Source organism: Protopterus annectens, chromosome 2.part2 (assembly GCF_019279795.1).
Source record: "Protopterus annectens isolate FY-2018-M chromosome 2.part2, PAN1.0, whole genome shotgun sequence".
Lineage (NCBI taxonomy): Eukaryota > Metazoa > Chordata > Ceratodontiformes > Protopteridae > Protopterus > Protopterus annectens.
Window position 1 is genome coordinate 413537992 of NC_056730.1, and position 18881 is coordinate 413556872.

An 18881-nucleotide genomic window follows, 5' to 3' on the forward strand; every position below is an offset into this window, starting at 1 on the left:
GCAAAAAATTTAACTATATTATGTCGTCGGATACTCCGACTCCAGTTTTGTCTAAAAAACGCAAAGATAAGGACCGACACACGAGGTCCGCGGCCTCTACTGACACCACGCCAAAGCCGACTACAGGTGGTCCGGTTCTCAGCGAGGCGCCTACGCAGCCCCTGACTACTGACGACACTTCATTGGCAGTGTCTTCTGTGCCCAAGGTCGCTGGCTCCTCGGCCCACACCCCGACTACAGATACCAAAGCCACTCTTGGTGGTGAATCTCAAAATGTAGACAGGTCTGCCTCCTCTCAAGGTGTCTTCAGACCTTCCTCTTCTTTTTCCATCAAGGCTTTCACTAAGTCTAAAGCATCCATGCATTCTAAGAGACAAGCTACACAGGGCCCTTCTCCAGGCCCCATGCCTAAAAAACAGATGCTTAAAATGGCTGAGGATTTAATTACTCTTATCAGGGGTTCTCAACCCCCTCCCCCCGGATAAAAGGCCCAGGGTGGAGGAAGAACCCCCCCCTCTGATCAGGCATCCATTATATCAGAGCACTCTGATGAACAGGAACATTCTTACTTCCCTTAAGGGAACACTTCCACTGGGAAGGCCAAGAGTACTCAGATTCCAAGAAAAGGCTTAGGGATTTTCTCTTGCTACCTCAGCACAGGCCTCTGGCTATACCTCCTGTCATGGACATACTAGATGATGTGTACTCGGAGGCCTGCCTTAACCCGGATTCTTTACCTCCAGCCCCAGTCAAGCCTGACAGGTACTACCGGGTTCCTGACTCTCACCAATTTTTATACAAAAGCCATGCGGCTGACCCAGAAACTATCTCACAGGGCCCCAAGGGAATTAAGGCCTCCACTGCTAAAAATCCATTACCTTCCGAGAGAGATTCCAGATCCTTAGAAAGGTGGGGAAAAAAGGTATACACCTCGGCCACCTTAACCATGAGGGCAGTAAACTGCCAGTTCCGTATGCTAAAGTATCAACAGTTTCTGTTATCACAATTGAGAAGTAAAATGTCACAACCTGAACAACCAGACTTGAAGGAGTTGCAGGATTTGATGCATAGTGCAGAACAAGTGTGTAAACATACCATGCAATGTGGTTTTGATGCTCTAGAGGCCTCATGTAGAGCTGCTGTTACAGGATCAGTGATACGTAGACATGCCTGGCTCAAGGAACAAACCTTACCAGATCATGTCAAAGCTAAATTACTAGATGCCCCTCTTCAAAAGGATGTATTATTTGTTGTTAAAGCTGAGGAGGTATTAAAGAAAATGGAGGAAAAGGCTAAATCAATGCAAACCGTGAAATATTTTCTACAGGTACAACCTCCACGTTTCAGTAGAAATTGGCCTTCCAAAAACTGGTCCTTTCCAGCCACGGACAGACCCCAAAGAGGTAGATACAGGCGCCCGAGGGGCAGAGGGCAATCTCAAGGATCGTTTAGAGGCAGACAATGGCAAGCTCCTACACAAAGAGGTGGTGAGGATAGTTCGCAGTCATTCAGAAAGCAAGCCCAATGACTTTCCCCTTTGCATGCCAAGCAAGGCTCAAATGGCAGCACCCTTAGGCGGAAAACTGGCATTATTCTCAAAAAATTGGCATATTGTCACAAAAGACAAATGGATCCTGGACATTATAAACAGAGGCTACAGATTCCATTTTCACAACCTTCCAAAAATGAGAGGCATGCCAAACCTGCCACACAATCAAAGGGCAGAGGCACTAAGACAAATTTCAGATCTCATGGACATGAAAGCTATTCAAGAGGTACCTACTCACGAACAAGGTCAAGGTTTTTATTCCAGACTATTCCTGGTACCAAGGAAGGGAAAAGATTGGAGACCTATTTTGGACCTATCCATCCTAAACACATTTTTACTCGTACCAAAATTCAAGATGCTCACATTACAGCAGCTTCTTCCCATGCTGGGCAAGGAGTCTTGGCTGGTAACATTGGACCTCAAGGAGGCATACCTGCATGTCCCAATCAGACAAAATTGCAGAAGATACCTCAGATTTCTTGCAGGTTCAACCCATTATCAATTCTTTGCATTGCCCTTTGGCTTATCTACTGCGCCCAGAGTATTCACAAAATGCCTGGCATCATACCCATATTTGGACGACTGCCTGATCCAAGCGGACAGCAAGCACATACTTCTGAAACATCTGGCTTATGTTGTTGTTGAATGTTCTGGGATACACAGTCAACAAAAAGAAATCAAGGCTAATACCCTCAGAAAATAATTTTCCTGGGTGCCAACTTGGACACAAACACCCAGATGGCCTACCTCACGCCAGAGAAGCAGGGGCAACTAACTCAATACTTCAGAACACTAGCAAATTTCACCAGGCTGACTGCAAGGAAAATCCTGCAGGCTCTGGGATTCATGACATCTTGCATCCTACTAATCCCATGTGCAAAGCTGCATATGAGGAAACTTCAATGGTACCTGAAAAACACAGCCACAGTTTGGAAACAATAATACCACTAATTCCATGTCTTCAAAAGGAATTTCTGTGGTGGGCTCAAGCATGCCAAACAAACACAGGTCTCCCATTCTGCAAGCCTCAAGCAAATCAAGTCATCACAACAGACGCCTCGGACTACGCCTGGGGGGTGCACATGACAGATCGGTGCATTCAGGGCAAATGGTCCCAAAAAGAAAAGCACCTTCACATCAATCAAAAGGAAATGCTAGCAGTAATAAATGCTATTATAGCTTTCAAAGACCTTCTGCATCCAGGTCAACTATTGATAAGGACAGACAACACCACAGTAATGTGGTACATAAACAAACAGGGAGGAACCCATTCATACCTCCTATGCAGGCTGGCCATGTCACTTTGGAACATGGTTCTGGAATTACAAATCGAACTTCAAGCACAGTACTTGCCAGGCAAGGAAAACACGCTGGCAGACAACCTAAGCAGAAATATGACAGATCCACACGAATGGAAGTTGCATCCTCAAGTTTTTACAGAAATAATTCAAGCATGGGGAAGGCCAGACATAGATCTCTTTGCCTCCCACAAAAATCACCAATTGACAAAATTCTGCTCAAGGACTTTTCATCCAAAGGCCTGGAGAGTGGACGCTCTCTCTTTCAGTTGGACAACAATGACAGTTTATGCCTTTCCACCTCTTCCTCTGCTGCCCAAAGTTCTATTAAAAACCAGAGCAGACAGACCAAAGATGATTCTCATTGCTCCAGACTGGCCAAGACAACACTGGTACCCACTCCTGAGGAGCCTGACGCATTCCCCACCATGGACCCTACCTCTAATGCCTCTTCTTCTGACTCAGCACAGCTTCAAAACTCTTCACAGTCAGCTGAAAACACTCAATCTGGCCGCATGGAAGATTCCTTAACATCACAACAGACCCTACTCTCCAAGGAGGTGCAGGATGTCATTTTGGAGGCCAGAAGGCCGTCTACTAGAAAAGCTTACTCCGCAAAATGGAAACGGTTTTGTGCCTGGAATGAGAAAAAGGGCCAGAATCCTGGAAAACTGAATTTACCTCAAATGTTACAGTATCTAGCTGAGCTGCTAAGCAGTGGACTTTCATTCTCCTCCATCAAAATCCATGCCTCAGCCATTTCTGCAGAATACAACACTGATCCACCTTTATTCTCTCACCCCCTCTTAATGCAGTTCCTCAGAGGGGCTAAGAATATAAAAACCCCAAGGAAACAACCAATACCTGCTTGGGACCTCAATTTCATTCTAGAAAAGCTGACCTTGCCTCCTTTTGAGCCAGCTGCCTCAACAGATTTGCAATATTTGTCCTGGAAAACAGCTTTCCTTCTGGCTATCACCTCAGCTCGTACGGTATCGGAACTACAAGCCCTCATGGCTGTGCAGCCTTTTATCATCTTCCATCAGGACAGAGTTTCCTTACGGACCAACCTGTCCTGTATGCCAAAAGTGGTATCCAGGGTAGCTTTGAATCAGGCTATACACTTACCTATTTTTTATCCTAATCCTCAAAACAAAGGGGAGAGATTACTACATTCCTTGGACATCCACAGACAACTGCGTTATTATTTGGACAGAACAAAGCCTTTCAGAAAATCAGAACAACTCTTTGTGTCCTGTGCTATAGGAGCTCAAGGGAAGCCTATTTCCAAACAGACAATCTCAAAATGGATAGCCCACTGCATACGCTTTTGTTACTCTTTTCATGGCAAAACTGTACCTGCAGGCATCAGATCTCACTCCACAAGGGCCACAGCTACCTCTGCAGCTTTCCTCAGAGGAGTTCCTACCAAAGATATTTTGGAAGCAGCCACTTGGAGTTCTGTGCATACCTTCTCCAAGCAATACCACCTACCATTATACTCCAAAACTAGAACAGGCTTCACCACTGCAGTCTTGCAGGGCATCCTGGCTCCTCCTAGTTCCACCTAGTGCCTACCACCCCTTTCTTAGCTTTGGGATTCTACCCATCTGTTATGACTGCAGCTGTATGCACGATGAACATAGTACAGTTTTGTACCTACCATAAATGTAGATGTTCGAGTGCTAATACAGCTGCAGTCCAGGTTTCCCTCCCTCCTTCCCCTCTTGGGACAGGCCTATTGGCTAACACCTCCTCATACAACCTGTTTGGGATATTCATTTATGGTGTATTTGCTTACAACTACTGTATTTTGATTATATGGCATTTCTTTATTACACAAATTTATGTATTGCCTTCCTTCTGGGGGCACCTGACATCTGGGGCAAGAAAAACTGAAGAAAATGGCGTCGGCTGGTTCTTTTATACCCCTGTCGCACTGACGCCAGGGAAGAAGCGACAACAACCGACGCCGGACCTAGACTTTGGAATTCGGCCCACCGAGGACCCGCCTGACGGCAGGAGACCCCATCTGTTATGACTGCAGCTGTATTAGCTCTCGAACATCTACATTTATGGTAGGTACAAAACTGTACTTTTCTCGTCAGGGTATTAGTACCTATTCTACTGGAGCAGCCTCTACCTCTGCAGCTTTTTTGAGAGGTGTGCCTACTAAGGACATTCTAGAAGCAGCTACTTGGTGGTCTGTCCATACTTTCACAAAGCATTACAGTCTGCCTTTGTTTTCTAAATCCAGGGCTGGTTTTGCATCTTCAGTTTTGCAAGGCCTCCTTACCAACCCTTAATCTGTGATTCTTCCTCCCTTTTTTGTTTTATTCCTATGCTTTGGGAATCAACCCATATGTTGGGACTGCAACAGTGAAACACGAAGAACATAGTACAGTTGTGTACACTTACCATAAATGTGGATGTTCAAGTGTATTTACTGTTGCAGTCCTGGTTTCCCACCCTCCATTCCCCCTTTTTTCCCCCTAAGGCACAGACTAGATTTGTTATTTTTGGATGGCATGTTTCCATGGTGTTTCCTTCCTGGTTTAGCCTTTTTTTGGGGGCTCCTGACAGTTAAGGTAAGGAAATCTGCAGACATGGCATCGGCCGCCTCCCTTTATACCCTGACGTTCTGACATCAGGTTTAAAGCCGACGGCATATGCTTGGGGGGGGGGTGCTATTTTTTATGCTCTACCCACTGTACCACCCAGCTGTCCATAGGATTGTCACCTTTTCAAATGGCCAAAGTGGGACATTTTTGGTACAAACATCAGATTTTACTGGCCGACACATACCCACAGCCAGTACAAAGGATAGAACTTAACTTTTTTGCCTAAATAAAAGCTTAATCTTGTAGCATTTTAGTTGCGTATTCTGTTTCTTATAACATTTAGGCATTTCAGATACAGAATAACTGTTTTATGCAGCTATTACATAAAATATAGGAAATAATTTTGTCCTAAAATCTCAGGACATTTGCCATTTTTACAATTTTTTGTCAGGACACAACTGCCCAAAGAGGGACTGTCCCTCGCAAAGTGGGACAGGTGATGGCCCTAGCTGTCCATGTGCATTACACGGGCACATGACTCTGGACTAATGTAATTGGTCTTCCCTAATCAGTTAATCCTTTAGCTGACCCCCCCCCCCCCATCCCCCTGTGGTTAGGAGACCTGACAAAAACAGTGCTTCTCCCAGTCCCCTTGACTGACTTCTCAGAGAACGGTGTCAGTAATCAAACTTCTGTGCAAAAGGCTTGGAATATTTTGTAAGTGACCTCATACACTGTGATATCAAAAATCTTGCTGGACTTGACCTTAACAGTCTGGCTTTGTGAAGGGTAGATCCTGCCTGCTTAGTCTGGAAACCTCTATTTCTAAAGGGTTACAGAGGCTGTAGATAGTAGGAAAAAAATGATCCACAGACAAATAGGTTAAAAACAAACATAGTTTAATTCATCAGACAAGGATGTTAGCGCTTTCAGGTACAAGACCCTTCTTCAGACATACAACACAGAACAATTCACTTGATATTTAAATGTGTGTATACACCAATCAAAAGCTAAAACTAGTAAAACAAATCTATTAGAATTATTCTTTCTGAATGTAAGGTCTACACCTATTCAGAATAGGTTTTAAAGGCACCACACCATTGAGTCCTGGATGCCTATTAGCCCCTAATTCAATGATCCACCTTGTTTCACAGTATTCTGTATAACTAGAAATATTGCCCTTTCTACTGTCTCCATTGATTTGTTGTAAAACCTGAAATAAAAACGATGGCCTGGATATTTATCTATATGTATAGAGAGTGCATTCCGCTTGTCCTTGAGTCTAACAGCTGACAGATACCTCAAAATCCTGTCCTTAAACCGGCAATTCGTCTTCCCCACATAAAAAGAGGGGCAGCAAGTGCAGGTCGCTAGACAGACAATATTCATGGATAGGCAGGTAGCCATGACTCTAACAATATATTCCTTCCCTGTTAAAGGATGAATAAAGTTGGATTTCCTACTGATATATGTACACGCCTTACAATGTTGGCATGGAAAGGTTCCAACTTTATTAAAAGTATTGTTCACCTTTGGCTGATAGTCACAAAGGATCTGTTTTATGTTCTTATTTCTCTTAAAAACAAGATCTGGACACTCTCCCACCAAATTTTTCAGGGAATCATCAGTTTGCAATATTTTCCAGTTGGTTCTAATCATGTTTTGTACCCATCTAATGTCACTACTAAATGTGACATATAATGGGGCCTTACTCTTGTTTCTGTTGGCTGGTTGTCTCCTGTTTCGTCTAATACTAGACCTATTCAATGCACCCTTGGAAGAAAACCAGGGTGCTGCCATTGTTTCTCTAGAACCTGCTACATCTTGCATGATGTGATCAGCCATTGTCATTTTATACCCCCTGGCCATCAATCTAGTATTGAACATATTAAATTCATCATGCAGAGTATCACTATCAGTGCATAGCCTAGATAGGCGTAAAGTTTGTCCCTTAACAATATTACAAAACACAAACCCTGGATGTTACAGAGAGATGATGGTATTTTTCATTCCAAGGTATATAGGAAACCTTGTTGGAAGAGTGGGCTCCTGGCAAAAGATAGTATGCATCCAGGGTCTGTATATATATATATATATATATATATATATATATATGTGGATATATGTATATGTGGATATATGTCTATATATATATATATATATATATATATATATATATATATATATTATATATATATATATAATTTGGGGGGAGAGTGTCCAGATTTTGTTTTTAAGAGAAATAAGAACTTAAAACAGATCCTTTGTTACAAGCAGCCAAAGGTGAATAATACTTTTAATAAAGTTGGAACCTTTCTATGCCAACATTGTAAGACGTGTACATATATCAGTAGGAAATCCAACTTTGTTCATCCTTTAACAGGGAAGGAATATATTTTTAGAGCCATGGCTACCTGCCTATCCATGAGTATTGCCTATCTAGTGACCTGCACTTTTGCTGCCCCTCATTTTATGTGGGGAAGACGAATTGCAGGTTTAAGGACAGGATTTTGAGGCGTCTGTCAGCTGTTAGACTCAAGGACAAGCGAAATGCACTCTCTCTATACATATAGAGAAATATCCAGGCCATCTTTTCTTATTTCAGATTTTATAACAAATCAATGGAGACAGTAGAAAGGGCAATATGTCTAGTTATACAAAATATTGTGAAACAAGGTGGATTATTGAATTAGAGGCTAATAGGCATCCAGGACAAAATGGTGTGGTGCCTTTAAAACCTATTCTGAATAGGTGTAGACCTTACATTCAGAAAGAATAATTCTTAATTTATTTGTTTTATTGGTTTTAGTATTTGATTGGTGTACACACATTTAAATATCAAGTGAATTGTTTTGTGTTGTATGTCTGAAAAAGGGTCTTGTACCTGAAAGCGCTAACATCCTTCTCTGGTAAATTAAACTATGTTTGTTTTTAGCCTGTTGGTCTGTGGATCTTTTTTTTTTCCTGCCATTTGCTGTTTGTTGGACCACAGACCTTAACTACCTACTACTTTTGGACTTTTTATTTTAGGCTGTAGATGGTGGCCATGCAGTGCACATGGTATGTCATGACCTGGCCAAGGCCTTCCAACACTGTTCTTCATGCTTGTACCATACATAAGCTAACTGCTTTAAAAATAAACCCAGATGTGGTAAGATGGATGGCAAACTGTCTGTAAGACAACCCACACAGTGTGAATTGCAAGTGCCTCATCAGAAAGTATGAAGATAACTAACGGTGTACTTCAGGACTTGGTGCTGGGATGATTTTTGTTTGGGTATTTACTTCTCAGACCTCAAAGCAAAGAGAAAAGGCCACTGGCTAACGAAATTTGCAGACCTCTGCGAATTTGGAGTTATTTCACCACATGACACCCAAACCCTCCAAAGTGAACTCTCCCTAGTAAACTCTTAGGTGAAGTAAAAATGGACTCAGACTAAATTCTGGAAAGTGTAATATCATTTATGATAGGCACCCCTTACCATCATCATATTGTATAGACGGCACACTGCCACAAAATGATAATGTAGTCAGGGATTTATGTCCTTAGGTTGATAACATTACCTCTTTTGTCTTTTTTAGTTAGCTCATCTAATTGCCAAAAGAATATCAGGATTATACTCAGCAGTGATTAGCCCGCTTATTGAGTATAATATTGCGGTGGGAGGTTGGCATTAAGGTGTTTGCCTTACAAACATAGGGTACGGGGTTTGATTCTCACAGGGGGCAATTGGCTAGGCTTAAAATGGCTCATGAGGGCAATTAGCCTAGTACTAATCTATGAATTCCCTTTGGGATGTATCTCACTGAACTTCAGAGCTTCCTAACCAAAAAGATCATAGGTCTAAAGTCCTGGAGGTACCAAAAGAGGCTGGAACCTCTATCCTTTTATTCACTGTCTTGCAGACTTTTGAGAGAGAATTACTCCACTATTACAGATTGAATTATTCTGGACCTCTTACTTCTCTGCAAGTCTGGTATATCCGCCAGTGCTAGAACTAGGGACCTAAATATCAATCATCAAGTAAATAAAATACTTTAGCAGCACAGATTTATAATCCAGCACCTCCCAAACCTCCTGATTAAACTTTTCATGTTAAGCAGTTAGACTTACTATGTCTTCCTTTAAATGTAAACTAGACGACTGGATGGGTATCCACAAATTTACCCTGAGTGGTATGGCCTTCCTGAGAAAGGAGGTGTGCAGCGATAGAGTGTTTACTGGCAAGGTGTGTATGATCATAAGACTCTGCAGCCTTGGAATATATATGAATCTAAACCTGGTTCACTTTGTTCAAAGTTGTGTCCCTCTGCAGCAGTATTGGTCTTGACCATTTATGTTATAGTTGCTGACATTAGCCAATGTCTGGTTTAGGAGGATAAAACCAAAATTATGGCCTAAGCTACCCAATTCTGATTATCAACTTGGACATCTGACAGTCCTTGGTTGTGAGGATGGGTGTGCTCATATTATGGAGGGAGGGAAGATCAGATCATGCAAAGTCACAATCCCTTGAAGGAGGAGAGGCATTGCATTAAGCATCCTGTATTCAGGCCTATGGCTCACCAAGTTGGGAGGGTGGCCTAATGGTTCAGGTGTTTGCCTTACAAACACAAGGTGCAGGGTTTGAGTCTCACACGGGATAAATGGCTAGGCTTAAAATTGCTCGTAAGGGTAGTTAGCCTAGTACTAATCTATGAACCTAAGCCATCGACCCTTATGGAAGTGAGGGATGTCCCCTAAGGTCAACCCATTGCAACTCCCTTCCCCTAGTGCCTGATCAAGTGTAGACATGTTACAATTTTGAATAAAACAGAAAACAAGTAAAACACCTCTGGTGGCTGCCAAAATTATGATTTTCCCCCCAAATTGCCTCTAACCCCGATTAATGGAACAAATGCACTGATTGAATAAAAGAGGTTCTGATGGTAGGCAAGCAGCAAGGGCAAAAACTGTATTACAAAAAAAAAAACAAAATATACTTGTTGATTTTCTACTGCAGTTTTTCTTATATGTTGCATTTACTGCTCCATTGAGGTATGTATCATGACTGAAAAGGTTCAGAAATGGACCACTCCACGTTATGTATTTTAACTTAAGAAAAGTTTATTAAAGTTATAGTTGCTTCCCTTAATATAGTAGTCTTGTCCCCCACCCCCATTCTTCAGTGTAAACCAGTCAGACGTCTCAACTGCGGTGGTGGTGCTGTGGTAGCGTTGTCGCCTCATAGCAAGGCGTTGTCCCATTCGATTCTCAGCTGGAGCGTCTTCTGTGTGGAGGCATACGTGAATGGGGCATGCCTTCGTTGAAGGTTGTGCGTCAGGGCTGGTAATCCGGTACGTAAAAATCCACTACCAGTTATTAGCGGACCGGAGTTCCGCTGTGGCGACCCCTAACCGGGAAAAGCCGAAAGACACAAAGAAACAAACCTGCATCATGTCATCTGTCCAGCCTCTTTTCTAAGCAGAAGAGGTTCAACTCTATAGAAATTCTCTTTGTGCTCCATTCTTTCTCTTCCCCACCCAGACATGGCAGTGCGACCTTTCTCTGCTGTAAAGACTCCAGAACTTCAAATGGTATTTCAGGTGTGTTGAGGGGGCATCGCCATCTTCTTAGTCCTGGGTGCTACACCCCTTCGTTTTACACCTTAACATTCTGTTGCCCTTGCTGCCCACCCTATCACATAAAGTTTGATACTTCCCTGCTGAATTTGAGGCTAGTGCCGCTGAAGCTCATATTGCAATCCTGGGTTAGTGTTCTAAGTTGCATTGCAGTGAATCTGGAAAGGCTGAAACAGAGCTGCCATATCTTAGACATCCCAGACAGTGCCTACATCCTTTTCGGGTCCCTTATCAGGCTGGCGTCCTCATCAAATAGTATTTCCATCTAGAGAGAGAGACATCTAGTTTTCAAGACCCCTTGTTAAGTCAAAGACATATATTTAAAATGTCGGGCTCTAAGACTGTTTCCTCTGAGAGAATATTGGTCCGCCCTACCACTGTCTGACTCTTGCCTTCTGACCACCTTTCCATGCATTTACACATTTTATTGCTTGCTTATTTGCTTAGTTTTTGCATGTGTTCTGTAGTGAGAACTAAGCCACAGACATTGCTGAAGTTTAGGTAGATCAAATCTATAGTACGCAAGATGCTCTTCCAGTTCAAGACTTGAACAAGTGGCTGACATGAATGCTTTACTGAAAATGAAGAGTTACATATTAGGTGGACAGCTGGCAAATGGACATCACTCCTAGAGGTGATGCCCACTTTCTCTTGATTTACTGTTTCAGCGAATACTGAAATAATTTCAGTTTTTACATTTCTCTGTTCTGCTAAAGCCAAGTGCTTGCCCTACTCTTGCTGTTGCTTCCCATAGATATTAGGACATTGTTTTGTATAATTAATCTACACTGAGATGCATTTTATTTAACCAAGCTCAAGATCACAAGTCAGGGAAGCAAATTGTTTTCTCAGTGATCTTGTAGAATGACTGTTTTACTTGCTTATGAGTACGGCATTCCTACTTTAGTTGCTGGGCAGATGTTTTTTCTCTTTCATGTCAGGGACATTGTAGTAGGTAGTGTTGGCACTAAAAGTTCCAGAAACTGTCCTAGAGCCTGTCATTAAAGTGCATTTTGTTTTAAATGCGTTTAGTCACATTGTTTTTTTTAGTAGGTTCATAGGTGTTTACTAGGCTAATGACCACAAGGGTCTTTTTAAGCCTAGCCATGTATCCCAAATTTCTGACAAGCTCTGATGCCCTTTATAAGTGCAAGCATGGGCCTGGGAGGTGAACCATTTACAGGTTACCTGTTTGCATCAGAGACATAGGATGAATTTCCGGTTTCCCATCCAGTAGTCTATAAGTTGCACTTGAATTGGATTAGGGAGGAACTCTGCTTCAAATGAATGTGGAGCCTGTTCAGTAGACAGGGTAGTCTCTGGGATACATACCTATCTGTCCAGCAGGTCCTAGGTATATCACAGGCAAGGTTTAAGTCTTTAGAATGGGTAATTCTGGTACTGTTTGTTTTGTGGATATGCAGGAGGTCCATCAGAGTGGGGTCTGACAATGCCCTATATGCCAGGCATAGATCTCCCCTCAAAAGCCTGTAGGAGACAATTACAGGGATAGGGACTTGAGGCGGTCTGCACAGGACATATTACTTATGCCCTGTATTCTTTTAGTGAGGAACATGTGTGGATGTTCCAGTTTTTGGATATGCCTGGTTAAGTACAAACCAAAGGGTGTATTGTACTCAGTGATAGGTCTGATGAATGCTGAATACAGTGGAACATTGACTTCCTTGGACTTGGATGCCATATCTTTCTTTACAAGTTGCGCAGCATAGAATGATTTCCTCACCACTGTAAACACTTGTGATGATCAAAGGCTAGATTACTGTCTGTGTGTGTCCGTAACTCCCTAACTACTGTGTCAACTGTAAGGGGTGTGTTGTCATTATGATAGTTACCAGGAATGGATGACTTCCCAAAGGATACTATTATACATTTCTTGGCATTTAGATTTAGTCCATGATTCTGACACCAGTTGTTTGTCTGTGTCAGCCCCTACTGAAGAACATTTGTCAGTGTGAGATTCAATGACGGCTCCTAATTTGCAGTCATGTGCAAATTTAGTCAGTTAGAGACCACTGACATTGGCCTTGACGTCTGAGAAGTAAATGCCAAAAAGGAGCAGGCCAAGGGCTGATCCCTGAGGGACTCTACTTGTGACTGGCCTCTTTGTAGCGGTGGACTCCCCAAGTCTAACTTCCTTGTCCTGTCTGTGAGCCGATTGGCTATCCACTGGGTGATATACGGCTTTGTGACTAACCTCTTGAGTTTGTCAACAATGCCAGAGTTTGGTATTGTCAAATGCCTTGGCCAGGTCAAGGAGGCAGTGTGAATGATTTTGCCCTTATCCATTGCTTTGGTGACCTTCTCAAAGAAGTCCACCAAGTTGAGTAGGCATGATCTGCCCTTTACAAAACCACACTGTGTTGGGTCCAGTGTCTGTAGGTTTATTATATCTCTATTCATTATCAACATGATAATTCTTTCCATGTCTTTACATATAAGACTAGGGAGACTTATGGGTCTGTAATTTCCAGGGTCTGTAGATGGCCCACCTTTGTGCAGAGGGATGAGTTTTGCCTTTCTCCATTCATGAGGCACAAAGCCTGTTTGGAGGCTATAGTTAAATAGTCATGCCGGAAGCCCTGATAGGTCATGTTTCATACTATTTAGAAGGCATCCTGGGATATTGTCTGGGCCCATTGATGCAGTGTTCTTGATCTTAGAAAGAGCATTAAGGTCCTGTTTCCTAGTGATAGTAGGGGGAGTTATATTTGGTTATATTTCCTGAGGGAATGTTGAGGGGGGAGAGGAGTAAAGTTGGAGCTGAATTTATCAGCTAGGAGGTTTGCTATATCTTCTGGCTCAGTATAGGTGCCCCATTTAAAGTGAACTCTGCACACAATTGTGTATTGCCTTTGAGGTTGTGTAAATAGCTAAAGAATGCTTTGTGGTCGTCCTTGGCCTGGGAGGCCAAACTTACCTCAAATTTGACTTTAGTAGATTTTATTTGTCCTTTGAGTTGTTTAAGTTTAATGAGAGTGCTTTTATCCTGCTTGGGTGCTGCACCTCCTAATATTTGCCATGATTTTCTTTCTTCTGTTATATATCCAATTGATTTTGTGATTCTAGCAGGGTGGCTTGTTTTTTGAGTTTGTTCTGTACTTCTTCCTGGTGGGTACGGCTGCCTCTGTACAGCTACTGACATGCTTGTACAAGGTTTCTGTGAAAAGTTCTGCATAGGCAGAAGTGTTCTCGGGGGTTTATAGGGGCTTGAAATATTGCCAGGTTCTCACTTAATAGCAGGAAATTAGCCTTAGAATAATTCCTGAATGTTCATGGTTAGCTGGGGGTCCAGGATTTATTTTAACTTCAAAGGAGACCATTTTATGGTCTGACCTTACCAGGGAAGGCATTATAGTAGTGGGTGTGCAGCACTCCCATATTAGTGAGGACCAGATCCAGTATGGTTGCACCCTTGGTTGGTGTATTGACTATCTGGTCCCGGGAGTTTGTGTTTACAAAATCCAGGAATCTCTGTGCATGTATGTTTGATGCCGTATAGGATTCCCAGTTAATAGTGGGGTAATTAAAGTCACCCATGAACATGATATTGGGTTGGATGGGGTAGTGTTTCTAGCAAGTTTAAATACATGGTATGGGTTTCCTTGGTCATAGAGGGGGACCTATAGCTTGTAAGGAAGTGGTATTGGATTTTACCTATGGTGATTTGAACATGACATACCTCAAGTGCATTGTCCTGTTTGACCAGCCTTGAAGTATATTTATTTTTGATGTAAATAGAGACACCTCTACCTTTAGTCCCTTCCTGTAAAGCAGCTGGTCTAAATGTGTGGAAGGCATTACAACCCTGCATTGTTGGTGTGCTGTCTGTAGCTTTAAACCACGTCTCTGAGACTGCACAGATATCAGCATTCTCTAGGGTAAAGAGAGCTTCCAGTGAGTGGAGTTTTTTGTTTAGGCTCCTAGCATTGAGCAGTAATACCTTTAGATTTACTTGGTTTTGATTTGCTGTGTTGGAAGTACTTTCAGTTTGGCATTGTGTAAAAAAGATACTGTGGGGGAAGACAATGTTTTAGCTAATGAAAACAAGATGGTTGATTTAGAACTAATCCTTTATTGGTAGCTTTTGTTAACTTCTTCAGACCATCAAAAAACATACAAGATACCTTTTTTGATGGTCTGAAGAAGTTGGCTTACCTTTTGCAAACAAAAGCGCTTACCAATAAAGGAGTTTAGTTCTACAAATCCGCTGTCTTTTTTGTTTTCACTAGTTTTGTTTTTTTGTCAGTACGCAATGTTTTAGCTAATATTTGAAATCCTAGAGGGGAGAGGTGCAGACTTTCCCTGGCAGAGCAATGTGGTCTGTTGACCATCTCCTTTCATGCTGACAAATATTGCATCCCCTTTGAATGACAGCAGAAACTAGCCAGTTATTAAAGTCAATCATATTTTGTTCGTATTGTGGCATCATACTTGGAGAAGGTAAAATGCTGCTCAATGCTAGGCTCATACCAGCCTGAGACACATATTCTGAAAGCTCTATGATGTCCCTCTTCATATAGTCTAGGGAGGTACGTCTCAGGTCATTTACTCCCATATGGACTATGACTGAGTCGTATTGGTAATTGTGATCCAGTGACCTGAGTGCAAGCGTAATGTGGTGGATCCTAACCCCTGATAAGAAACTAACTGTAACTTTCTCAGCCTGGTAAGAGGCATCAGTGTGTCTCACAATGGAGTATCCAATGACTAAAATGTTGGATTGTGTGGTGACTTGCCTTATGGCCTTAGAGGTAGAGGCTCCATGAGATGTAGCTCTATGTGTTGATGTGGGTGTTGTTTTGAAAGAGTCGGTTTGGGGCTGCTGAGGGTATTTCTTATGTGTACTTTGTCTAGGAGGTCTTTGTGGTTTAGGAAAGTTACATGCAAGTGCCTCAGTATATGTGGGTCTATATGTCTTATTTGAATTGTTGGTGATGGGTGCAGCACGTGTACTACTGACAATCCTATTACATTAGGAGTAGTTTTATGTGAGAACTTTGCCTCCAGTGACATTGTGTAAATACATCTCTCACATACCATATCAGTTTGTTTGAGAATTAACTGGTTGTCAGTAAACATGAGGCAATTTCTAAATTGCCTCAGGATGCCCATATCCACCAAGTAGGTTTTATTTAGTATTACTACTATAAACATTGTTTAAAAGTATCAGGTGTAGAACTGAATTTCGTTTAATGTTTTAATGTGAGCAAGTCTGCATCCTCCATTAGTCTAAAAAGGAACAAATAATTGACTTTGTAGTGCAGGGTGATGACGTAATGACAGTGGACCCAGATGGTGGAGTTGACAAGATAGGATGGGAGTAAATGGCCAGTATCAGCTCTCGCCTATTGTTGGAGAAAAGAGGTGGCATGGACCACTGCACTGCTGATACCTTGAGCTGTGGTGTATGTTATGGACAGCTATTTGTTCCAGAGACGTGACTGGCACTGCAAGGTCACATGCATATGTGATAGGACTCCAAGAATAAGGGACAAAGTGTAGTAGGCCATGCTGCAGTATGAGTGTGCACACGAACCTACAAAGCAGCTGTTAGGGATATGAAAAACAAAACATTTCTTTCCCATGGATGACTGCCTCTGGAGCTGAAGTCTCACCCCTCCACACACACACATTATAAGCAGTGATACCATGAGACATATCCCATCTAGAAGAAGCAGCCCATCCAGCCAATGGGGTGATGTGTGATAGTGTCCTGGGGGGACAACAGACAGGTTCATAGGGCTAGGTGGCGCTTGAGGAGGAGGAGGAAATATTTAAAAAATAGTGAGTGGTTTTGGTGTTCTTTAAATAATGCATAACCATTTTTTTTTCTTACTAGAAGTCTCTGTTGCCATCAACCGTGCTCATCCTGCTATGGATAAGGAAACTGCATTTATGTGGGAAGAAGGAAATGGTGCAGAGCAAAATGTCTCTAGAGAGCTACCTGTCTCATTACTTGGATTTCATGATGCATCTCCTGAAAATCCGGGCACTAAATGTGATACATTTCCAAAGCAGAGATCAGACAAAGATCTGCAGTTGGAAGAAGAGGAGAAAACAAAGGATATATCACAGACAGAGAGGTAATACTATTATTTGTTCTGTATCTCTTTTTGGTCGTCTTTATTGTAGCTTTTTTAGGTACATCAGAAATCTGGCTGTAAAAAATTTTCTACTCCATTAGCTGCATGTTTTCCATTATGTCTTCATTACGCAGGGCTGCTAGTGGTAAAATCTCAATGACGGTGTTGCCATTTGTTTTGTACATGTAATATAAAAATGCTGGCTACCTCACATTTTACCAGTTTGAGTGCATCTTTGAAGCAGAAGTGGGTTACAGATTTGTCTTGGTTGTACACTTTATCAGTTTGTCCTATGTAGACTGCCTAGAGCAACTCATTGAATTTAATCTTATAGCTAGGTTTAATTAGTACTGAAACAGTGGTGGAGACGTTTTGTTAGACTGTTATTTGGTTCATTTCATGTTGGGGGTTCCCTCAGTAATGCCACTTGAAATTCAGCTAGTCCACTACTTGGATTTAAAAAACAATAATGGCATTTTAATTGCATTAATTACCGCAATTTTGCTGTGTGTGCAGTGGATCTCTGTTCTTCATAACTCATTACAGGGGAAATAGTGGCAAGCTCTGACTATTACAAAGATCCAGTGGAATAGACCCAACTAAATATGGTCCGCTAACAGGGTAAAGTGTTGCATGATCCCTTCCTGTCTTTCAGAAACTCAGTTAGAATCACCACCAACAATACTGAAGCACTATATCTAAGGCAAAAAAAAAACCTCTTACTACTCTTAACCATTTTTTTGGATGGAAATTAAACAACTTACAGAACAGCCTAACAATGCAATGCCAGATCTACAAAAACTGAAAGATCTGGAAGGTTTTGTTTAACCGTATTTTAAGAGGACGAGGAGGAGGAGGACTAACATCCTGGAAGAAAGATGTGGTAGGTGTAATACCTAAACACGGTAAATATCCATCAGATTCAGCTTCATACACATTTCAATGCTAAACCATGATTATATAGTGTTTATGTGTATAATGGCTAAACGAATGGCAAAAGGGATGCCAAAATTGATAGATATGGATCATTGTGGTTTTGTGGAAAGAAGGCACTCATTTCACAGCATTAACAGAATACTGATGATCCAGAGGGAGGCAGAAAGTAAGAAAATACCACTATTGTTTGTGGGTCTTGATGTAGAGAAAGCATTTCACACAGTAAACTGGAACTTTGAGCAAAGCGATAGAAGCATTTGCATTCCTGGGTAAAATTATAAGTTTGATTAGGAGGACGTATGAGGAATCAGAAGTGAAAATTAAAGTGGGTAGGGTCCTCTCTGATAATCTCAGCTTAAGCAGAGGAACCAAGCAGGTGTGTCCTCTCTCCCTTTTATTTGCATTATTTTTAGAACCATTTACAAAGAAAATAGGGAACTCAGAAATTCAAGGATGTAATTGGTATGGTAGTCAAGAAAAAACGTTTCTATTTGCAGATGATATTTTATACCCGAGAAAACCAGAGAGAAACATTACAGTGATGATGTTCTTTGTGTTTCACTGTTGCAGTCATTACATTTGGGTTATCCTGCTGGCAGGTTGCCCTCAGTCGGCCTGAATTCCAAAGTTTTGGGTCCTGCGTCTGTTGCTGTCGCCTCTTCCCTGACGTCTGGTCGTCAGGGATATAATAGATGCAGCCGATGCCATTTTATTCCGTCTTTCTTGCCGCGTGGTGCCCAAAGCAGAAGCAGTTCGCAAGTGCCGGTCGGCCAACTCCTGAGATTTTCGTGTTAGAGTTTCAGATCCGAAG

The 18881-nt window shown here is 42.0% G+C and overlaps 1 protein-coding gene across 1 annotated transcript in view; it reads left to right on the top strand.

Moving 5' to 3' along the window:
* Positions 1-18881, top strand: part of LOC122795952 (transcription factor TFIIIB component B'' homolog) — a 905227-nt gene that overhangs the window by 202503 nt on the left and 683843 nt on the right. The window contains exon 4 of the mRNA XM_044064434.1: positions 16891-17134. Within this exon, the coding sequence (XP_043920369.1) occupies positions 16891-17134 (244 nt within the window). The remainder of the gene's footprint in view (positions 1-16890; positions 17135-18881) is intronic.